Source organism: Erinaceus europaeus, chromosome X (assembly GCF_950295315.1).
Source record: "Erinaceus europaeus chromosome X, mEriEur2.1, whole genome shotgun sequence".
NCBI lineage: Eukaryota > Metazoa > Chordata > Mammalia > Eulipotyphla > Erinaceidae > Erinaceus > Erinaceus europaeus.
This window is the reverse complement of record NC_080185.1, coordinates 116003104-116028427: the sequence shown is the minus strand read 5'-3', so window position 1 is coordinate 116028427 and position 25324 is coordinate 116003104. Positions and strand designations below refer to the sequence as shown.

General features: G+C 36.0%; 1 protein-coding gene across 6 annotated transcripts in view; it reads left to right on the top strand.

Annotated features, from left to right (window-relative positions):
• CNKSR2 (connector enhancer of kinase suppressor of Ras 2) overlaps positions 1 to 25324 on the top strand; it is a 299057-nt gene that overhangs the window by 60734 nt on the left and 212999 nt on the right. For all 6 annotated transcript variants that reach the window (XM_060182888.1, XM_016195185.2, XM_007538945.3 and 3 more), the window contains exons 3-4: positions 9612 to 9814; positions 21770 to 21857. In XM_060182888.1, the coding sequence (XP_060038871.1) occupies positions 9612 to 9814; positions 21770 to 21857 (291 nt within the window). The remainder of the gene's footprint in view (positions 1 to 9611; positions 9815 to 21769; positions 21858 to 25324) is intronic.

The window sequence follows — 25324 nt, the reverse complement described above, 5'->3', positions numbered from 1 at the left end:
CCCAGAATGACCCTGTGTCCATACTCCAAGGGGGTTAAAGAATAGGAAGGCTATCAGGGGAGGGGAGGGGATACGGGGCTCTGGTATTGGGAATTGTATTCCTCTTATCCTATGGTCTTGTCAGTGTTTCCATTTTTTAAATAAATTTAAAAGAAAAAAGCATACTCCAAACTCTTTTTTAAAATTTTTTTATCTTTATTTTTATTGGACAGAGACAACAGAAATTGAGAAGAATGGGGAGATAGGGAGAGAGACAGATAGACACCTGAAGTCCTGCTTCACTACTTGTGAAGCTTTCCCCCTGCAGGTGGGGACCAGGGGCTCGAACCTGGGTCCTTGCACATTGTAACATGTGCGCTCAACCAGGTGCGCCGTCACCTGGACCCTGAACTCTTAAAATGTACACAGTACTATCAAAAAGATACCAGTAATTAAAATGTAATATAAACTTAAAGAAAAGTGCTGAATGAAAGGAGTACTACATTCCATCCAGGAGGTGTAGTTATGGTTCACATTGGAACTTATAGAGAGGTACGTTTGCCAGACAAAGAAGTTGGGGGGAAAGTTATCTAGGTAGGAGAAATATCACACTTAAAGACAGAATTACAAAAGAGTATGGAGAGTTTAGTGAAAATAATAGATCCTGGATCATGATGGAAGAGGGAGGAGGAACTAGTGGGGCTTGAATTGTTATGTGGAAAACTGGAAAAGGTTATGCATGTACAAACTATTGTATTTTACTGTCAACTGTAAACCATTGATCCCTCAGTAAAGAAATTATAAAAAAGAAAATATCATTGGAATTGAAAATTATAATTTGGCTGGCGTAAACTTAGAAGGGAAAGAAAGATAACTTATACTTTGTATTACATTTTCATTCTTAGACTTTTCCAGGCTTCCACTATGCTTTTGATTCACTGCTTAGCACAAGTAGGCCTTAAAATTTTTTTTTATTGTCTTTATTTGATGGAGACAGCCAGAAATCAAGAGAGAAGGGGATGATAGAGAGGGAGAGGGACAGAGAGACACCTGCAGTCCTGATTCACCACTTGCAAAGCTTTCCCCCTGCCAGGGGCTTGAACTTGGGTTCTTGCACATTGTAACATTTGCACTCAACCAGATATGTCACTGACCGGCCCAGCAAAAGTAGGCTTTTAAATGAATGTTATACTGAATAAAATAGTCTTTCTCCAAAGTAGTACATTCTCTAACTCTGAAGATTTTTTTCTTTCTGTAAAGAAGACACAGAAAATATACTAAATTCTTTTATATCTTTTAGGCAATGCAATGTTGTTTTTTTTTTTTTCTCTCTGCCTTGTCTGAAACTTAGTCCTGATTCCCAAAAAATGTTATGACAGTTGATGAAAATCAAAGTTTTTTATTAACTAGTTTTTTCATCGAATATATATTTATTAAATACTGACTATATTGTTAAGACTGAGTCATTCTAGAAAGAAGTAACCTGTTCATGATCTGTTGGTGAGGGGCAGGGAGAGAAAACAGAGGTTTAGGGCACCAGACTTTCATGCCTGAGACACTAGAGGTCTCAGGTTCATTCCCTGCCACTACAATATGTCAGAACTAACCAACTCTCTAGGCACTCTCTTCCTCTTTCATGACAATAAAATCTGAAAAAAGCTATATGAAAGAAAGATTCAGTTTTGCCACATTTTGATGTTGCATAAACTGTTTCCATGCATATCCATTTCAAGCTGTTATTTTCTCATTTAATATGCTTAAATAGAGAATTGCAACAGTAAAGCATAAATGAAATATGTATAATTTAATGGACAGCCTTTAATTTATATTATGACAGTATACCTTTTATTGGGAACTGTAATGAATCATTTATGACAAGATAAAAACAGTTTTCATTTCATTCTTCCAGTTCTTTTCATATAATAGGCATTCTGCATAAAAATCACAATGTCTCCAATTGTTAGGATTTGTTTCTATGCACCATAATTTCTTGGTTCATTAATCTCAAAATAATTTATTTATTTAAAAAATTATTAAAACAATCCTCTCAGGACTTATTCATGCTATATGTTGCTTACAGATAAAGGGTTCTTAATAAAACAGCATTGTCATAATATAATATGTGATACCAATATTGAATACATTTAGTTAAATGTTAAAGTGAGAATTTGCTGCCAGTGATAATAGAGCTAACATGTTCTTCTAAAATGTGTGTCCCTTCATCTTTTAAAAATTTTGTATTTTTCCAAAAAAACATATTCATTGACATTAGTTTACAATATTATAAAATTTAAAGAGTATACTCACAAACACACAAACACACAGACACAGTTCCCCCCCCCTTCGTACCCACCACCAAAGTTCTTTTACCATTACACCAAATAGAATCCTCCATTTATTCTCCTCCTCCCCTCCTTTTCCAATGGTTAGGATTTACCATAGTATACTTGACATCACTATGCTTTATGACATTCAAGGATGTCTACTAATAACAGCATCTTAGATACTGAAAAGACCAATTGGTTTTGATCTATGGTTGTAGAGATCTTGTGTATTTAAAATATATATATATATATATATATATACAAATACATATTTTAGAGCTGTCTATAACATTTAAGCCCAGTGTCATAATTTGATCATTTTACAAATCTGAGACATTAAATACTTGGTCTAAAGAAAATATGTATTCTCTCAGAGCTATGATGTAGGCAGTTAGAGGACTGGAAGTATTAAATCTGTTCCCACTCCCTCCCAAGGCTGCAGTGCTTCTGCAGATGTCTCAGTTGTAGTTGGTGAGGTTAAGATCAATAGTTTTAGGTATTTGTTATTTTCAGGGAGAGTCTAAAGTGTCTGCTGTTACTCCTAGTCCTGCTTCCTGGAAGTCCACAAATGTCAATTCTCATCAAAGAATAGCTAGACTTCTATTACTGTTAAATATGTGGTGATATTGTTTGGGACATGCATAAGATTATTTGGCATTTAAAGTTTATACAATAAAATTAATCCTTTCTTTTTTTCTCCTCCATTCTCTTTTTTCATCAATTATCGTAGAAGAATGTAAACCTACACTTCATATGAACTAGTTATCCACTGATTACTAACATGTTTTGTTCTGCCATTTGCTCACCCTTTTCATTCCTCTAGTATTATATCTTTCATTTTGCTTCATTTGTTGTTGCAACCATGCTTTGAAGAAAACTAAAACATTGATGCTAAGAAATTGTGGTAGATAATTAACATTAAGTCAGTGGCTTTCGTCTATGCAAACACTAAGTTAGCAGAACAAGAAATCCAGAAATCAATCCTTTTTACTATAGCAACAAAAACAATAAAATATCTAGGAATAAACCTAACAAAAGAAATTTAAGCCTTATATACTGAAAATTATGACTTACTATTCAAGGAAATAGAAGAAAGTTATAAAAAAGTGGAAAGATATTCCATGTTCATGGATTGGAAGAATTAACATCATCAAAATTAATATAATACCCAGAGTTAGTATATTCTTGAGACCATTGTCTTCCACCGACTCAGTTACAGTGGAAAGGATTGGGTTTTCAACTGATTGAATTAAATATCTTTTGTCAAATCCACCTTAATCCTCACTCCAGGTCTGCTTGATTAGACTTCTCTTTTCTTTTTTTGCCCCCAGGGTTATCACTGGGGCTCAGTGCTAGCACTACCAATCCACTGCTCCTGAGAGCCATTTTTCCCATTTTTTATTGAACAGGACAGAGAAATTTGGGGGGAGGTTGAGAGGGGGAGAGAAAGATAGGCACCTGCATATTTGCTTCACTCCCTGTGAAGCGATCCCCCTGCAGGTAGGATGACAAGGGCTCGAACCAAGTTCCTTGCGTGGGTCCTTGTGCTTTGTACTATGTGCACTTAAACCGTTATGCCACCGCCCAGCCTACTGATTAGATTTATTTTTTATTTTGAAACCTCCCAAGTGGTAGTGGGAGTAGTGTAGAACTGTATCCCTATTATCTCATAATCTTGTAAATCACTAATAAAAATCATTAAAATGACCATCCTACTCAAAGCAACATACAGATTCAGTGAAGTCTCCATCAGAATTTCCCTGCCATTCTTTATGGGAACAGGAAAAATGATACAGAAGTTTATTTAAAACCAGAAGATATCCAGAAGCAATAGAATAATACTGGAAAAATAAAAAGAAAGAACAAGAATGGGGAGATCACATTTTCTGACTCATTTTAATTATGTTAATTCTTGGTATTACTTTTATTTATTTATTTTTAATATTTTTAATATTTATTCCCTTTTGTTACCTTTGTTTAATTGTTGTTATTATTTATTGTTGTTATTAATGTTGTTGTTGGATAGGACAGAGAGAAATGGAGAGAGGAGGGGAAGACAGAGAGGGAGAGAGAAAGATAGACACCTGCAGATCTGCTTCACTGCCTGGGAAGTGACTCCCCTGCAGGTGGGGAGCCGGGGGCTCCAACTCGGATCCTTATGCCAGTCCTTGCGCTTTGCACCACTTGCACTTAGCCTGCTGCGCTATTGCCAGACTCCCTTAATGATGTTAACTCTACCTGTATATGGACATGGGATACCTTTCCATTTCTTTGTGTCTATCTCATTTCCTTTAGTATCATTTCATGGATTTCAATGCATAAGTCCTTCACCTCCTTTATTAAATTTATTCCTAGATATCTATTATAAATGGGATCACTTTATTTCTTCTTCCTCTGTGTTTACTGCTTACATAGAGGAATACTAGTAATTTTTAGCCTGCTATCTTGCTAGCTGCTTAATTATTTCTAAGACTTTTATACTGGATTACTTTGGATTTTCTAGGTCTACTATCTTCAAATAATGACAGTCTTATTTATTTTCTTCCCACTTAGATTCCTCTAATTTCTTTTCCTTGACTAACTGTTGCATGTAGAACTTCCAGTACTGGGAGTCGAGCGGCAGCGCAGCGGGTTAAGCGCAAGTGGCCAAAGCACAAGGACCCGGCGTAAGGATCCGGGCTCGAGTCCATGGCTCCCCACCTGAAGGGGAGTCGTTTCACAGGTGGTAAAGCAGGTCTGCAGGTGTCTTTCTTTCTCTCCCCCTCTCTGTCTTTACCTCCTCTCCTTTCTCTCTGTCCTATCCAACAACGACGACATCATCATCATCAACAACAACAATAAAAAACAAGGGCAACAAAAGGGAAAATAAATAAATAAAATATATTTTTAAAAAAGAACTTCCACTACTATGCTGAATAGTAAGTAACAAGGATATAGGATAGCCTTGTCTTTTGTTCCTTATTTTTTTTTAATATTTTATTTATTCCCTTTTGTTGCCCTTGTTTTTATTGTTGTATTGTTTTTATTGTGGTATTGTTGTTGTCGTCGTTGTTGGATAGGACAGAGAGAAATGGAGAGAGGAGGAAGACAGAGAGGGGGAGAGAAAGATAGACACCTGCAGACCTGCTTCATCACCTGTGAAGCGACTCCCCTGCAGGTGGGGAGCCGGGGTTCCAACCGGGATCCTTATGCCGGTCCTTGTGCTTTGCGCCACCTGCGCTTAACCCGCTGCGCTACAGCTCGACTCCCTTTTGTTCCTTATTTTTTGTAATATTTATTTATTCATTCCCTTTTGATGCCCTTGTTATATTTTATTGTTGTTATTGTTATTGTTGTTGATGTCGTTGTTCTTGGATAGGACAGAGAATTGAGAGAGAAGGGGAAGACGGGGAGAGAAAGACCTGCAGACCTGCTTCACTACCTGTGAAGCGACTCCCCTGCATGTGGGGCAATAGAAGGGAATGAATAAATAAATAAATATTACCAAAAAAAAAGGAACAAGGACCAGCGTAAGGATCCTGGTTCGAGCCTCGAGCTCCCCACCTGCAGGGAAGTCACTTCACAGGCAGTGAAGCAGGTCTGCAGGTGTCTGTCTTTCTCTCCCCATCTCTGTCTTTCCCTCCTCTCTTGATTTCTCTCTGTCCTATCCAACAACGATGACATCAGTAACTACAACAATAAAAAACAAAAAGGGAATAAATAAATATTAAAAAAAGAATTTTCAGGATGTTACTCATTTTCATCTGTGACTCACAACTCCACAGTATGGTATTTAAAACATTTATACTTTGTTTTTGTGTAATCAAGGCACTTACTTGTTTACTTGTTTGTAAAAACAAAATAAAAATTGAATCTAACACTAAAAAAAAATTTTTTTAAAGAACAATAAAACTCAAAGTTTACTATTAGGTATGCATTTAACCAAAAAGAAATTTTTGTAGAGACAGCCCCTCACAATTGGCTTGGTAACTTTTAGACCCATTTGTTCACTCTAAAATTCCTTAGAAAATTTAAAAAAATAATCCTCTGTATCTTACTTTCCTCACCTGCTAAGGGATAGTTAATCAAATTTGGAATGTGAGGCTCAGAAGCTATCTAACATTCTTTGGGCTTAATGATTTTTCAGAGGTGATAATATTTTTAAGTTTTTTTTAAAGGTTTACTTCCTTTATTTCATATGCAACAGAAAATGTCACATTAGAGAGAGATGAGAGAAAAAATAAATAGCACAGCTCTTGTGGTACTTACTGAGCATCTTACCTTGAGCTCCAAGCATATGATTCCTGTGCTTCACCAACTGGGCTGTCTTCCTAGCCTCAGGGTGTGTGTGTCTGTGTGTGTGTGTGTGTGTGTGTGTGTGTGTGTGTGTGTGTGTGTGTGTGTGTGTGTGTGTGTGTGTGTGTGTAACAGTAGATGGGCAAGACAGTGGCATACCTGGTTGAGCACACATGTTAAAATGAGCAAGGACCAGGGTTCAAGCCCCTGGTCCCTCATCTGTAGGGGGGAAGACTTAATGAGTGGTGAAGCAGTGATGCAGGTGTCTCTCTGTTTATCTCCCCCACTTTTTAAAAATTTTTATTAGTGATTTAATATTGATTTACAAAATTACATGTCAACAGGGCTATAATTTCTTAAGTTTTTTTTTTGTTTTTACTTGTTTGTTTTTTTTATTACCTCTGGGATATCACTGGAGGGCCAGGCTGACTTTTTCAGATAGAAAGAGAATGAGACAGAGAGAAACACTAGCACGGAAGCTTCCCTTAGCATGATGGAGACCAGGCTCAAATACAAGTTGTGTCCATGACAAACCACATGCACTATCCATGTGAGCTAACTTGCCTACTCAATACTTTTGATCTTACAGATTACTTTGATTTACATACTGCTAAGTAGTTATCAGGGTTAGACATTGATTGAGTTAATCAACTTTTCTTAGAGGTGTTTTGTAACTCACAATTAAGTGTTAAATTTCACTGCTACTTAACAAATTCTTAGAGCAAGGTGTATTTTCCTATCAAATATGGTAAAAATACATTTACTCATATAAATTTACTCATATAAATCTCTTTAGTTATTTGTAGACAAATTTATTTTTACAAATTTATTTAGCTATTTGTATTTATTTGTGTTTATTAATTTATTTAGTTATTTGTATTTTTATTAGTTATTAATTTTAAAATTTTATTTAGTTATTTGTAGACAAAGTTTTTAGTGTGAAATAATAAGCAGAGATAGAAATTGCAAAATGACACAAGACCAGTAAAAAGAAAAAACTGTTAAAATGTCACGATGATTGCTTTAGACGTGCTTTGCATTTGACTGTGAGCTATCACAACCATTATGAAAACAAAAAATGTTTAGTTTTATAATTCATATTTTTAAAGGAGAAAGTATATTGATTCTCCTGAATAAGCAGAGCTTTTCAGGATACCATACTGTGAAAGAGACTTCTTTTGAACCATTATGTAGAGGATGAAAAAAAAAAGGTATAGCACATAGAATTTATTTTATACCTTTTATTTACAGTGTTGAATTTTACTTTTTTATATGACATTTACCTTTTCCTCTCCCCCCTATTTTTTATTGAGAGGTTAATGGTTTGCAGTACAGTTGTTGGCACATGGGTATGATTTTTCTTCTTACCATAATAGATACCTGTAAAACACTACCAGGACCTGAAAGCCTCTTACCCCTGCCCCCCACTACTCTCTCTGTGCTCCTTACCCAGAGTCCTTTGCTTTGGTGCAACACACCAAACCAGTCCAAGTTATACTTTGTGCTTACCCTTTTTTTATATTTATTTACTTTCCCTTTTATTGCCCTTGTTTTTTATTATTGTTGTACTTATTATAATTGTTATTGATGTTGTTGTTGGATAGGACAGAGAGAAATGGGGAGAGGAGGGGAAGACAGAGAGGGGGAGAGAGAAAGATAGACACCTGCAGATCTGCTTCACTGCCTGTGAAACAACTCCCCTGCAGGTGGGGAACCAGTGGCTCGAACCAGGATCCTCACAGCAGTCCTTGCGCTTCACACCACATGTGCTTAACCCAATGACCTACCACCCAACTCCCATCCTCTTTGTTTCTTAAGTTCTGTCTATGAGTGAGATCATCCCATTTTCATCCTTCTCTTTCTGGCTTATCTCACTTAGCATGATTCCTTCAAACTCCATCCAAGATGAGGTAAAGAAGGTGAATTCATCATTATTAGTAGCTGAGTTATATATATTTATATATATATATTTTTTTTTCTTAGATACTCATGTGTTGTTGGACACCTAGGTTGCTTCCATTTGGGCTATTACAAGTTGTGCTTCTATGAACATAAGTATACACAGATCTCTTTGATGAGTGTTTATTTCCTTAGGAGAGGTATTGCCAAATCATAGGATGGGTCCTTTTCTAGCCTTCTGAGAGTTCTCCTGACAGCTCTCTGTAGGAGTTGGACCAGTTTACATTCCCACCAGCAGTGTAAAGACTCCTTTACCCCCCTCAGCCTCTCTAACATTTGTTGTTACTGTGAATTGTACTTGTTTTGATTTCATTGTCAAAGCAATTTTCCAAGTGCTTATATCATGACTCAAATATAATAATAAATACTAAATATGGTAGTTGGTGATAATGAATTTCATGAGTAAATGAATTTAGATTTGGTTTTAAAAATAGTTGTGAATTCTTACAATATTTCTGTCTTGAGTGGCATAGTTTCAATATGTAATATCCTCTTATATTCTTGACACAAATCATTATAATTTGTTTATCTGAGAGGTCCCTGAATCTTTAGTTGACCATGTGCTTTATTAGGCTATAAATCCTATCTTTTCATTTGTAATTCTTTTTTATTATTTATTTTCCCTTTTTTGCCCTTACTTTTTTATTGTTGTTGTGATTAGTATTGTTTTTTGTTTTTGTTGATGTCATCATTGTTAGATAGGACAGAGAGAAATGGAGAGAGGAGGGGAAGACAGAAGGGGAAAGATAGACACCTGCAGATCTACTTTACTGCCCATGAAGCAACCCCTGCAGTTGGGGAGCTGGGGGCTCGAACCAGGATCCTTAAGCAGGTCCTTGCGCTTTGCACCACCTGTGCTACTGCCTGACTCCCTCATTTGTAATTCTTAACACTAGACCCATTGCATGCTTTTTTTTTTTTTGTAAAAGTCATGACCTATTTTTTTTGTTCTATGCAAAACTGTATCATGACTTTTTTGACAATCCTATGTATCTATGTGTGTGGTTAGTATATATATTTTAATGAATGAATAAAAGCTTAACCGTAGGTATATTTCTTTCTTTTATAATCCAGAATTATGGCTTGGAAACAGAAAATCTGAAGACACTTTCTCACAAATTGAATGCATCTGCCAAAAACCTTCAGAATTTTATAACAGGGAGGAGAAGAAGTGGCCATTATGATGGCAGAACCAGCCGGAAATTGCCTAACGACTTTCTGACTTCAGTTGTGGATCTGATTGGAGCAGCCAAGAGTCTGCTTGCCTGGCTGGACAGGTACACCCTTCCAAATGGTTTATATGTGATTTTCTGATATAATAGTACTTCACATTATCTTGTGAGTTAGATAGCAGACTATCAAGTAACAAATTTCTAATTATGATTTATCATAACAATAGGGGCTGGGGTGGTGACACACCTGACCGAGTGCACATGTTACCATGCACAAGGACCCAGGTTTGAACTCACACACCCTACCTGCAAAGGTGAGGGATAAGTCACCTGCAGTGAAGTAGTAGTGCCGGTATTTCTTTCTCTCTCTCCCTCTTTACCTCCCTTTCTTTCCCCTCTCAATTTCTCTTTGTGGTATCAAATAAGATAAAAAGAAAAAAAGGGAAAAAATGGCCACTGTGATTGATGGATAACCCTGGTGTCAATTAAAAAATAGGGATATAATCAAATACATTTTAATATTTTATGAAGTTTTACATCCTAAGTTGCTAGTAAATAACCCCTTACAATTGTAAAACAACTTTGGTGTCTAAATTTATTTTCACTTTTGAAAAATTTCTAAATATTTATTTGGACAGAAACAGTGAGAAATTTGGAGGAGAGACAAAGAGAGACACCTCCAGCACTGCTTCACTACTTGTGAAGCTTCCCCCCTGTAGCTGGGGACTACGGGCTTGAAGCCAGGTCACTGCAGGTTGGAACATGTGCATTCAACCTGATGATTCTCACCCCCAGTCCTCCCTGACTTTGTCATTTTATAAACACTCATTTTTGACTTTGTCATTTTATAAACACTGACATAGCAAGATTTATAATACTGTTCTGTTTCCTGATTTTCTTTATTATTTTGACATCCATAGGGAAGTGACTATTAATAAGAATTCTATTTACTGTTTTAAATGAGAAACCAGATATTCTTTCATAGCATATATTGTATGTCTTTTTGTTTATTATGTGCTGTTATTCATGTTGGATCACTTATTTTGGATAATATATATATATACTGTTTAAGATTTTTTTAGTAGCTCAGTTAATTTTCATCTGTCTTGGGACATAAAATAACCAATATTTTCACAATATTTAGTAGCTCAGTTAATTTTCATCTGTCTTGGGACATAAAATAACCAATATTTTCACAATATTTTCACAATATAGAATTAAAGTGATTAAAACTATGTATTTTAAACATCATAATTGTAAAACGGATTACAACTGTTTTAAATAAAACTAAGCTCTCTAGTTTTATTTTTGCTTTTTTGGGTAAGAAGTGTATACTACGTTATAGCAGTTAAATATTTCAAATTTAAAGTACACATTGGGAGATTGGGTTACCATTTGTGAGTACCCAGGCACTGAATGGGAACTCCTAGAGGAGGGGACTCTTACAAGTTAGTGAGGTAGTGTTATGGTGACTCTACTTCTGTATCTCTCTCTCTCTCTCTCTCCCTTTCCTTATCTCTCATCCTCTATCAAAATAAAAGAAAAAAAATGGCCATTAGGAAGACTGGAGTCTTGTCAGCACATGAGCCACAGTGATAACCCTAGTGGCAATTTTTTTTAATTTATACTTTGTCTCTTCTGAGGCCCTCTGATAATACACAGTCTTACCAGAACTTTTCCTTGGATGAATGGTAGCAGAGTATATTAGTATATAAAAATTATATTTTGAAATTATTTGATTTTGAGTTCTTCTATAAAAATGTCTTCAACACAGTGGCAAATGTGATTTTGTTTAATTTTTACTTTATATGTATTAATAATATATAGGGGACTGGGTGTTGGCATACCTGGTAAAATACACATAACTCTGTGTGGACCCTGGTTCAAGTCTTCAGTCCCTACTGCAAGGAGGAAATTGGGGCTGGGTGGTGGCGCATCTGGATGTTAAAATGTGCAAGGACCCAGGTTCAAGCCCCCGGTCCCCACCTGCAGGGGGCAAGCTTTATGACTGGTGAAGCAGTGCTGCAGGTATCTCTCTCCTTATCACCCACTTCCTTCTGAATTTCTGGCTGTCTCTATCCAATAAATAAATAAAGATAATTTTTAAAACTCTAAATATACAAAAAAAACAGCTCACTCTTTATCTGGATTGTCTTTATTCACTCAAAAACATTTATCTATCAGTCACTACAAGTTAGAGACTCTTCTAGATAATTTTGATCTCACTAAACAGAGCAGTTGAAAAGTCTCTACTCCTTGAAGTACATATCATAAAAAGAGCAGCCATATGAAAACAATAAGAATATATAATTATACAGTATGTCAAAAGGTTGTGGTAAACAATAGAGCAGGATACGAACAATTCATTATTAAAAAAAAAAAACACCCTAGACCACCATATCCAAGACTTTAACTCTCCACAAATTCCAGTAAATATATGTCTGAGTAGATATTTACATGTGCAAAGAAAGAATTCTCCATAAAGGAATCTCTCCCAGTGTAAGGAAGATCTATTGAAGACATTTTCATTGAATTATTACCTAGCCAACACTATTTTATCATTTGACAGTTCAGCCTTCCATTATACTCCATTCCTTATATTTTGATAATGGCATCGGCATCCACTGGGTCAGTCAAGCACGTCCCTTTTAGTCATCCTAGATGTCTTCCCATTCCTTAGTCTCTAAATCTTATTTGTCACCTACTCTTATATGTATGAATAAAAATGTGTAGCAATATTTCATCCTTAATTCTACTTATCTAAGTAAAAGTCTCAATAAGCAGCAGTAGAAAAGATAAACTATAGCACTGAGGTTCAGTATGGGCCTCTTTAAGACATGATACTTTGGCATGTGGATGGTTTTATTCTAAATTTAATCAGGACCATGAGGGCATAAGAAAAACTTTTGCCTCTCCCTTAACTACCCATAAGAATTTGAACAATAAAAAAAAGAATTTGAATAAAGTTTCTATCCCAGAATCAGAGTCACTGTCAAAGATAAGTTTTATTTGTATGACCCAACCATAGGCAGGGTAAAGCATCTACTGGACTGTCTGAAAAGTCATGATGTATTTTCCTATGCAAACATGTATCATGACTTTGTGACAACCCAATATTGACTGAACATCTGATCTTATCATCCTGTAAGTAGCCCTTGCCTTTGGAGCTCCAGGCCCTTACCACATTACTTAGTTCAAAAATGACATCTAGATCTCATTTTATCTTCTTTGAACTTCTTGTGTATATGGTATTCACATGAGTACAAAAATTAAACTTAATTTTCCCTTGTTAATCTGTTTTATATGAATTTAACTCTTACATCAGCCAAAAAGGTAGAGGAAAATTGTTCCTAACAGTAGTCAGATCCCTAGATTGAATCCTGGCTCCACCACACATACCTGATGTGCTTGACATTTGCTTCTGAATTTAACCTTTGTAAGCTCTAGTTGTTCCTAATCTGTAAAATGAACATGACTTACTAGGGTTGCTTTGATTGAATTTGTGTGTGGCTGGATTATCAGCAGTAGTAGCAGCATGATTAATTCCAAAAATGACCTCTAAAATAATTTTCCTTCTAACAGCATTTCTCTTTTCTAGTGTTTGCCAACACTACAGTCCAAATAACCATCCAAATTCACAGATTTGAACACAGTATGACTCTAAACATTTTCCCATTGCCTTTATGAAAAAGTCCAAATATATTACTTAGCATTTTTCCTTTCTATTCATTTTTAATTTTATTCATTTATTTTTTATTGCCATCAGGGTTATTGCTGGGACTTGGTGCTGGCACTCCAAATGCTCCTAGCAGCTATTTCCCCCTATTTTATTTTATAGGACAGGGAGATATTGAGAGGGGAGGGAAAATAGAGAAGGAAGAAAGACAGCCACCTGCTTCACTGTTTGTGAAGCGTCCCCCCTGCAGGTGAAGAGGGAGTCTCAAGCCTGGGTCCTTGTGGATGGTGATATGTGCACTTAACAGAGTACATTACTACCCAGCTCCCACCCCACCGCCCATAGCATTTTTTTTCTTTCTTTCTTTCCCTTCTCTCCTTCCTCATTTGTTATGAACCATCATTATAAGCATGTTAGCTAGGAAGTGAGCTTTTGTTGGAAAATATCTTTAAAGATCAACTGCAGGTTTTTGTTTTTGTTTTTTTTTCAATTTATGCATTTCTCTAGAAGATTTTAAATTTATCACCAAATATTATTCTACATTTTCCTTCAAAATACATATTTCATTTTTGTAGCCAAAATGTTACATTGATTTAATTGATAACTGAGGTATCATGACACAAACATGACATAAAATATCTTTGTGAGAACCTGTGCAGCAATGGATACAAAAATGATATAAATTAATTCCTTTAGGTTCTATGTCACATTTCCCTCCTACGAAACAAATACAAAATACTACCAGTTGACTACATGGATGCCTAGTTCTGTGTTGTCCTGTACTTTTATGTGTGTGTTTGTGCACTGTTTTTTAGGTTAGGTAATTTGGAATTTACCAAGCATATCTTACTAGACTGTAAAACTAATCCCACTAAAAAAAAACTTTATAATAAAATATTTGAAATATTATCATGTATACTAGAAAAAGTCATTTGTTGTTTCATAAACAGCCATAACTGCCATTAATAAGTAAAATATTTTCCTAATCTTTTTATTTCACATAGAGTAGTGTAATAAGAAATTTACTGAATATAATATCAAATTTTAACAAACTTACATTATAGAGTAGGTGATGTTATGAAAAGATATAACTAAAATTAACTGTGTTAAGCTTTATGATTACTAAGAAGTCTCCTAAAATAACTGTAGATATATCTTACTTACTGATCATCACTTGGCTTACGGAATTTAAATATTTAAAATGCAATTTTAAAAGCAAGTTTATAAACTATATAGACAAAAGAAGAAATAAGAAGAGTGAACTTTGTATACCACTAACAACCAAAGAATGATTAGAAGTTCAAGTGTGTTTGTGGGGGGTGCAATGGGGTGGGGAGATTTAACAGTGTAAAGTGTTCATGATGATGATTTGATCAACAGTTTGGTTGATTAGTATCTCACAGAACATGCTTGCCTTTTTTATGTGTAATGAGAATGTTTAAATACCTTTAGGGAAAATAAAAGTAAGTGGCAAGTATGGTCAAATGCTACTGAGATATTAAGCAGAATAAGGACCAAAAGTGTATAATAGATTAGGGAATCAGCATATATGAATTTGATTACAAGTTGCAGTTCAGTGTTTTACTTACAGGGTGTGAAAACTGCAGTGTGTAGGTTGGCTGTTAAGTGATAACTCACTGAAGAAAATTTTATGTGACAAAACTTGGTTCATACTTTCCACTCATAATAGTTTTATATAATATTAACTTCCCTTGGAAGATTTTTCATTTGTTATGTGATGGGAAAGAGAAATGGAAAATGGAAAATAATATTTATATATTTGATAACTTGACTTTGCTTCCTACTCTACAGTATGCTGCTTGTATGAATGTGAACTCCTCCTTACCTAATGGGCACTTCAGAAGATTCCCAAACCAAATTAAGTTTAATGTATTTTTACCTTTAACTATGCCAGGTAGAATATTTAAACTGTTTGTTTTCTTGACTATTACTCTAGACTTTTAAGAGTTTATTATTAGTAGGTATATATTTGTTATATTTTTATTTATTTCAAAAATTTTTCTAGGTAGCAGAAAGAAAACTCTTGTTTAAATGTATCCTATAAGCTACATAGGACAAAACGTACTAATCGGTGCTAGAGAAACCTAGACACTATTGTGAATCCCTGCTGAAATATATCCTGGAGTAGTATAAAAGAACAGAATTGAAGAAGAGGTGTGTTTTACTTCTTCTGTCTAGCCCTGAGTAACCTTGAATCTAGCCTGTTTTTATTTTCTTATTAGCATAAGACTTACAACATGTAGGTCTTAAGACTACCATATAAGCCATACTAAATTGGAAGTTCTCTTTTAGACACTAATATTATATAAGTAATTGACATTTGGACACAAAGGTTCTTCATTGGCTAGACAATCAAACAACCATCAGACACATTTTTTTAGAGGGAAAATGTTTAAAGGAATATTTTGGTGTTATTTTTTTTTAATATATAAAAAGGAAACATTGACTAAACCATAGGATAAGAGGGGTACAACTCCACACAATTCCCACCACCAGATGTCCATATCCCATCCCCTCCCCTGATAGCTTTCCTATTCTTTATCCCTCTGGGAGTATGGACCCAGGGTCATTATGGGGAGCAGAAGTTGGAAGGTCTGGCTTCTGTAATTGCTTCCCCGCTGAACATGAGCATTGGCAGGTCAATCCATACTCCCAAGCTGTATCTCTCTTTCCCTGGTGGGGTAGGGCTCTGGAGAAGCAGAGCTCCAGGACACATGGTGGGGTCGTCTGCCCAGGGAAGTCTGGTTGGCATCATGGTAGCATCTGTAATCTTGTGGCTGAAAAAGACTCAACATATAAAGCCAAACAAATTGTTGAAAAGTGCCATAGAAATACTTACCAAAGACCCGGCTCCCCACCTGCAGGGGAGTCACTTCACAGGCGGTGAAGCAGGTCTGCAGGTGTCTATCTTTCTCTCCCCCTCTCTGTCTTCCCCTCCTCTCTCCATTTCTCTCTGTCCTATCCAACAAAGACGACAACAATAATAACTACAATGATAAAACAACAAGGGCAACAAAGACAATAAGTAAATAAATAAATTTTTAAAAGAAAGAAAAAAGAATAAGCAAAAATCTTTAGTTCTAGGCACTAAACTAGATGATTTAGTGTGCCACCTTATTGAAATTGCACAATGCAGGGTCTTTAGTGCCATTTTATGTGTGAGACACCAAGTAACTTGCCTGAAATCACTCATCAGATATAAAATTTTTAATCTGAGTATATTTTCGTCTGATACCAAAGCCTTTGTTTCTCCTTTATCTTGTTTTCTTGCCACACTATATCTTCTTTTGACTGTTGGCTGACTCTTAATAATTTTGAGAAATCGACTGTTAAGAATATAGCAAAAAAAAGAATATAGCATATTTTAATACTTGCACCTTGTGTTTCTCTTCAAATGATAACTAAGACTACTTTATTTCTGTTTTTGGTCTTTAAATAGTTTTATAAGATTTTATATAGAGGGTTTATTTCTTAGAGTCTACTTGGAAAGTATCAAAAAGATATCTTACTATTATTTAAAATCTTTTGAATGTATAAGCCATAAGAGTTCCAGTGTAAGGGAAAATGTTTACAATTCACAAAAGTTCTACTTCCAATGGATTTTACATTCATATAAGTTTTAGTTTCAAAAATCAACTTCCTGACATTTATTGGACAAAATAAAATCTAATGCTAATGAAATTATCTTTTCTCCTTTTTAATATATTGACTTGAATGAAACAGCACATTTTCTCAGACAAAAAGCCTCTGAGATGAATCACAGGTGGTGGTTTTACTGTTTATTTTCAATACATGGTTGACTTGGCTATTTTTAACCTACATCCTGCTGTATTTCACAACTTATCTTTCTTGCAGTTTTTTATGGCTTTGCCAACACAACCTATCTTTGGAGGTTTACAGACCACTTTACGTATCATATACAGTAACATCATTAGTCTATTCAAAGTATTATTTACTTAAACTTAATTTTGACATATATAGTGAACATTAATTCTTTCATTTTAGCACTAATACCTAAGTGCATTCCTTTCTAAAATAGGTTTTATGAGGACTGGGTGGTGGTATACTAGGTACAGTGCATGTTACCATGTGCAGGTTCCCTATTGCCACTTGCATGGGGAAAGATTAATAAGATGTAGAGCAGTGCTGCAGGTGTCTTACTTCCTCTCTGTTTCTCACCCTCTATCAAACAGTTTGTTTGATTCTATTTTTACTTTATTATTTTTTTAAAAGAACATGTGTATCAGTTCTCTAGATTCCACATATGAATGAAACTATCCAGTAGATGTCTTTTCATCTCTTATAGTCTAAGCTAAATCACCTGAAGATCCATCCATTTTGTCCCAAAGGACACAATCTCATCATTTTTTATTGCAGAGTAATACTCTATGGAGTATATAGCCCATAAATTCTTTGGCCAGTCTTCTGTGAATGGGCATTTAGACTGCTTCCACTTTTTTGTTACTATTATGAATAATATAGCTGTGGAAATAATGGTGCATATGTCCTTCAAATCAGTTTTTTCATGCCAGTTGAATAAATGCCTAGCAGTGGTATTGCTGAATCATAAGGTAATTCCATTTTTATTTGATTAAAGACTCTCCATACATTCTTCCAAAAGGCCTGTACCAGATTGATATAAGCAAAAATGTATACATTCTATTTTATTTTATGATACAATCACTGTCCTGATCCAAATACCCAACAAAGATGATAAAAGAAAAAGAGAAAACTACAGACCAACATTTATCGTGAACTTGTATTTTAAAATCCTACACAAAATATTGGCATATCTAACCCAATCAATTATATATAAACAGAATTATACACCATAGCAGGTGGAATTTTTTTTCAGTGTTTCAAGTCTCCTACACTTGAAAATAAAGTATTATACCATATAAATGGGCTATAGTATAGCAATTATGATCATATCAGATAATTTTGAAAAGTTATTTGATAGAGTCCTATACCTTATTACCTTATTTGTGATTTTAAAAAATCAGCAAGTAGAGATAATTAATAGTTAGCCTTCTCTTCATTGTGAAAGACTGAGTGTGATCTTCTTAAGATTAAGACGAAAGCAGTGTCATCCAGTCTCACCTCTTATATTTGATGTTTTAATTGAAATTTTGCTAGAAAAATATAGGTAAGATAAGGCCATAAAAGGCATGGAAATTGAAGGAAAGTAATATATGTATAGAAAATTCCAAGATATCTATAAAAAGTTGCTTAGAAACAGTAAGTAGGGGGCGAGGTGGTGCAGCGGGTTAAGCGTAAGTGGTGCAAAGTACAAGGACCAGTGTAAGGATCCCGGTTTGAGCCCCCGCCACCCCACCTGCAGGGAAGTCACTTCGCAGTGGTGAAGCAGGTTTGCAGGTGTCTATCTTTCTCTCCCTTTCTCTGTCTTCTCTTCCTCTCTCTATTTCTGTCTGTCCAATTCAACAACAGCAAAAGCAACAATAACAATTATAACAACAACAAGGGAAACAAAAATGGGGGGGGGGATGCAGGAGCAGTGGATTTGTGGTGCATGCACCGAGCCCCAGCGATAACCTGGAGGCAAAAAAAAAGAAGAAAGAAACAGTAAATATATTTAGCTAAGATTATACAATTCAAAGTCCACACACAAAAGTAATCACTTTTCTTGTAGTTCAGCAAACAACAATAGAAAACCAAAACTAGAACCCAGTAGGGCTTTCAGCATGAGTCACTGGTTTTAAGCCCTGACAACACACCAGAACACCACAGCCCCAGGTGAAGTTGTTTCTGGGGTGACTCTTCCGGTGTCTGTCTCTCTGTTGTCTCCCCCCCCCCAAAAAAATGCTCAGGAGCAGTGGAATCATGTACAATCAAGACCCTGATGCTGAAAAGAAGGAAGAGTGACATTAAAAACATAGTAAAATTTGTAGTTACTTTAAAAATGAGATACTAAAATATAAATCTATCAAAATGTCAAGAAAATCTGTATGTGAACATTAGAAAGCACAATGAAAGAAGTAAAATTGCACTAAGACCCAAATAGAAAATCAGCAAAGGGGACAGGGAAAATGTGTAGTTACGGTTAAGTTATAGTCGCAGTTATAGTTAAGTTACAGGTATGGTTAAGGCCCCAAAGATCCCAGGTTCAGTTCCCTTCACCACCAGAGCTGGGTAATGTTCTCTTTTTATCTCATGAAAATAAATAAATCTTTACAAGAAAATTGACAATGGACTTGAGCGACATTTAAGTAAAGTGATATGGATAGCAAATAAGCACATTAAGAAGTTTAGCATCATCACTAATTAGAAAATTATTAGGAAACAAAAAATAACTAATAGTTAATATATGAATTTTAAAAAGTATATTACTGTTGGGAACATTAAAATTAAATCTATGATGGCATGCCACTGTGTAGCTATTATAATGGCCAAAATAAAAATTACATATGGAGCATGAAGGTACCTGAGTGTGATCCCAGGACATCAAGGACAATACCATAGGTATCATGGAGCTGTACTGTGGCTCTGTCTCCCTGTGCCTCTCTTGCCACCATGAACATATTGAATAAAAATTGACTTAAGGAGATGACTCAACAGCATCATCTGTGGCCCAGGGTTCATACCCTAGCATCTCATAAAAAATAAGTAATTTAATTTAAAGGTATGTGAGAAACATTGTATTTATTTTTGTTTAAAGAATGAATATTTTACTGTTTTCCATTTTTTACAGAGGAAATAGTTTACAGGACTGCTATTGTCTCAGGAGTACTATTCACATTTCCCCAAAATATGTGCCAGCACATCTTTTTTTTTATCTTTATTTATTGGATAGAGACAGCCAGGAATAAAGGGGGTGATAGAGATGGAGAGAGACAGAGACACCTGCAGCACTACTTCACCACTCGCAAAGCTTGCCTCCTGCAGGTGGGGACCAGAGGCCCGAACCTGGGTCCTTGCGCATTGTAACATGTGAGCTCAACCAGGTGCGCCGCCACCGGGCCCCGTGCCAGCACATCTTACCCACCACCAAATCTCCCATGTAAGAAAGATATTTTCTAAGAATATGACTAATAAGTGGCATCTTTCTCAGATTGACACCTGTAACAAAGCGAATACTTTATTGTAGTATTTATAGAAGAGAAACAAATTCATGTTCAGTCAGGAATTATTGAATAGCTTTATCTAAGCATTTTTAGTAATTCACTAAATCACTAAGGTTTTAGTAATTTCATTAAATTTTCACCTCTGCACTTTATTTTTGTGAATTTGTTTACTTTTCCTTAAACAAGTCCTCCCAAATCCTACATGCTTTGGCCCTACAAAACCTTTCTCTACTTATTTTTCTCTCATTTCTAAAATGGGGATAATAGTGTAGCAGTGGCACACCTGGTCAATCGCAAGGATCCAAGTTAACTCCAGTTCCCCACCTGCAGGGAGGTGGCGAACTTAATGAACGATGAAGCAGAGCTGCAAGTGTTTCTCTTTCTTCTCTCTCTCCCAACTCCCATTTCCTTTTCAAATTCTCTGTGTCCTATCAAACAAATAATAAAAATTTAAAAAACAATGTATATCCGTGTGTATTTTTATATGTACTGTTCATAACAACATCTGATACAGTGTAAGTCATCAGTAACTGTTATCTTTATAATTCTTAATTTTGAATATTTCACAAAAATACTATATCTAAAAATCTTAATTTCATTCATACATCTTTTTCCTCCAGAGCACTGCTCAGCTCTGGTTTATGATGGTGCAGGAGATTGAACCTGGGACCTAGGAGCTTCAGGCATTTGAGTTGGTTTGCATAACCGTTATGCTATCTCTGCCACAAAATTGTAATTTTATTTGAAAATAACTTACATTTTTGCCTAAAATCCTTTATTGTATTATTTCTGTTTTAGATGGTAGTGAAGAGACCTTACAAGTAACAAAACAGAAAGACTTGTAAATTTTAAAAATCTAAAAAAGAAATTTTATAGTAGGAAGCCTACATTGTTTTTTTTTTTTCCCCATTTTATTCGATAGGACAGAGAGACATTGAGAGAGTATGGGGAGATTGGGGGGGCGGAGAGACCTGCAGACCTGCTTCACCACTTGTGAAGTATCACCCCTGTAGGTAGAGATCTAGGATCGAAACCCCAGTCCTTGTGGGAGTCCTTGTGTATAGTACTATGTACACTTAACCAGGTGCGCCACCGCCCGGCCTCCTATTGTTTCTTATATTCAATTATCTGCCAAGTAGTTCCTTTCATTTTTACCCTTAAATACTTTTACTATGTGAGTTTCAGAACATTTAATTTGCCATTATTTAAAATACTTTAGACTTTTGTCATCAGTAAAAGCCAGTTCATATTGATCCTAATTTTCCTTTTTTCCCTTTCTAGGTCGCCATTTGCTGCAGTCACAGACTATTCAGTTACAAGGAATAATGTTATACAGCTCTGCTTGGAACTGACAACCATTGTGCAACAGGTATTACCTGAAAAAAAATTTTCTGTTACCATGCTAGCTATTTTATAATCTAACAATGAGAAATGGCCTATTGTGTTGTCAGAAAAGTCATGAAGCATTTTTTGCATAGAAAGCATAAAAAAGTACATTATGACTTTTCTGACAACACAATATTTGCCAAGAATTTGTAAAATACTGTTATGAGAGTTTCTTATTCAGAGACAAATGAATCTAAAGAATCAAATGTGGAATTGTTCACTGGAATAATATTTATATAGCCCAACAAAAAAGGATTTTATTTATAAAAATTTTAAAGTAACTGATCCTCTAGAGGTTTATTATAAAATAATAATATATTTTAGTCTTATTCTTTAATGGGCATGACTAAACTATATTCACTTCCATAAAATTAAATTGCCCCACTAAGATAACAATCTGAGACCTTTGCTCTAAACACTTAAGTCTCCTTTATATAGATACATACACAAAAATAAACCTCTAATCTAGCTACCTACATGTCCTGTTTATTTTTTATGTAGATTTTTATCTAAACCAGAGATCCCAAAGTTAAATTCCTTCATGAGGCTATCAGTTGATAAAATGTTTGAATCAAGCTTGGCATATGATTTATTGAAATGGTAGAGAGTGAATTGACTAGAGCATATCCTGCCAAAGCTCATTTAATAACAAAATGGTGCAACATGTCCAAAAACTTTAAGGCCTTTCACCGCCAGTCTGTAAAATTCATGTCAACCTATTGCTGATGCTGCTTTCAAAGTGCCACTGTTTATTAGGCTATCAATGATCCATAAATAGTGAATGCAGAGGATAAAACACTACATAAAGATTATTTGGAAATTTTATTTTATTTTATTTTTTATTTTTATTTATAAAAAGGAAACACTGACAAAAACCATAGGGTAAGATGGCTACAACTCCACACGATTCCCACCACCAGAACTCCATAGCCCACCCTCTCCCCTGATAGCTTTCCTATTATTTATCCTCTGGGAGCATGGACCCAGGGTCATTATGGGGTGCAGAAAGTGGAAGGTCTGGCTTCTGTAATTGCTTCCCCTCTGAACATGGGTGTTGACAGGTCGATCCATACTCCCAGCCTGTCTCTCTCTTTCCCTAGTTGGGTAGGGCTCTGGGGAAGCAGGGCTCCAGGACACATGGTGGGGTTGTCTGCCCGGGGAAGTCCTGTTGGCATCATGGTAGCATCTGGAACCTGGTGGCTAAAAAAATAGTGAATATATAAAGCCAAACAAATTGTTGACTAATCATGAACCTAAAGGCTGAAATAGTGCAGATGAAGAGTTGGAAGTCTCCATTTTGTAGATAAGTTAGTTAGGCCTATTTAGTTATATTCCAGAGGGCTCATGTGTACACTAGTTGTTTTTTTTTTTCTGAGCCTTACATCTTATATGCAAGTGGATCCAAGTTATTGTCTGGGGAGATGATGTCATGGCTGGAAAAGGGGCTAGAAAGCTGGATCAGGGAAGAGAGTAGCTCCCAAATATGGGAAAGGTGTATAAATTTGTTGACTGTAAACCCCATTGATTTTATCTGATCTGGGGCCCATATTCAGCTTAGGAGCCTATGTGACCTCTGCATCCTGTAGATCTGAGCTCACATTCTGTGGTCATGTGTAAGAATATTCTAAGCTGCCCCAATTTCAGGAACCATCTTCCTCAGGTGGAAGATAAGAGTATGTTGTCCAGCCTCCCTTCGGAGGATGGAACATTCTCTACTGTTGTTGATCCATGTTGAGGGCAAGGTCCTATAATCCAACAAGGCCCTATATCCAACTACTTCTTGGTCTTTGTTACCAATGGGTAATCAGGCAGGGGGTTAATAGTTTACAATACAGTTGCGGATGCAGGGGTACAATTTCTCATCTCACTATGATAGGTCTGCAACAGATTCTCACCCCCAGCATTAAGTCCTTTTCCACCATCATGCACCAGGATCCCAAAGGACCCCCTTAACCCCAGCCTGTCCTACTTCCCCAGAGTCCATTGCTTTGGTGAAACACATCAAACCCAATCTGAATTTTACTTTGTGTTTCCTCTTTCTGTTTTTATTTCTTAAATTCTGCCCATGAGTGGGATCATCCCACATTCATCCTTCTCTTTCTGGCTTATCTCACTTAACATGATTCCTTCAAGTTCCATCAGAGATGAAATGAAGAAGGTGAATTCAATCGCGCAGTTTCTCTTATCTGAGAGAGAAGAGAGAAAAAAGGAAGGGCATTCGGAAGTAGTAATAAGTGTAGGTGTGACTTAGAAAGGAAATGAAGGCAGCATCATAGAAAAATGGGCAAATATATATAGATATAAAGTCAGACCAGATCTGTGACCTCAGGAGAACTACTGCAGTTTCCATTGCAGGGGGTGGGGACACAGAACTCTGGTGGTGGGAACCGTGTGGAGTTATACCCCTATTACCTCATAATTTTGTAAAGCAATGTTGAATCACTAGTAATAAAGAAGGTGCACCAGTATTATTTTTATATTTATTTTTCCCCTTTGTTTCCCTTGTTGTTTAACATTGTTGTGGTTATTGATGTTGTTGTTGGATAGAACAGAGAGAAATGGAGAGAGGAAGGGAAGACAGAGAGGGGGAGAGAAAGACACCTCATACCTGCTTTGCCGCTTGTGAAGTGACTCCACTGAAGTGGGGAGCCGGGGCTCGAACCGGGATTCTTATGCCAGTCTTTGCGCTTTGCACCACGTACGCTTAACCCACCGTGCCACTGCCTGACTCCCTGGTGCATCTGTATTCTTAATAACTGAGTAGTATCCCTTTGTGTTCATATACCATAACTTTATAGTCACTCACTGTTGTGGGACGCCTAGGTTGCTTCCGTGTTTGGGTTGTGACAAATTGTGCTACTATGCACTGTATAGATCTTCTTTACACTGTTTATTCCTTCCCAAGTTTCAAAAAATATCTAATGAATAACAGAGAGAAGAATGTCATTTTAGGGCAAACTTCAATAGACTTTTCCTGTAATGGGTCAGGTAGTAATTACTTAAGACATTGTCAGTTAGATGGTGTCTGTTACAGCTCCTTTACACCCTTTGTGAAGCAAAATCAGTATGGATGCTTTGTATGTGAGTGGGGAAGACTATGTGACAGTAAACTAACTTTGCAAAAAATAACAGCGGGTTAAATTTCTTCCGATGGCCAATTTGCTGGCCTGTTTTCTAGCGCATCACTAGTCCAGTGTGGTTTTTGAGGTAGCATCATCAGCATAAAAACTTGCTAAAATTCAGGTTCTTGTCATACACCCCAGAAATGTATGTGACGACCCAAGAAAGACTTTCTATAATCTTCACTCACATATACTCTGTTTTGAAGCATATCCCTTGCTGTTCTTAAGACATTTTGCTCTAATGTTAACCATTTTCCAGGATTTTTTAAAATTATCTTTGTTTATTGGATAGAGACAGCCAGAAATTAAGGGGGAAGGGAGTGAAATA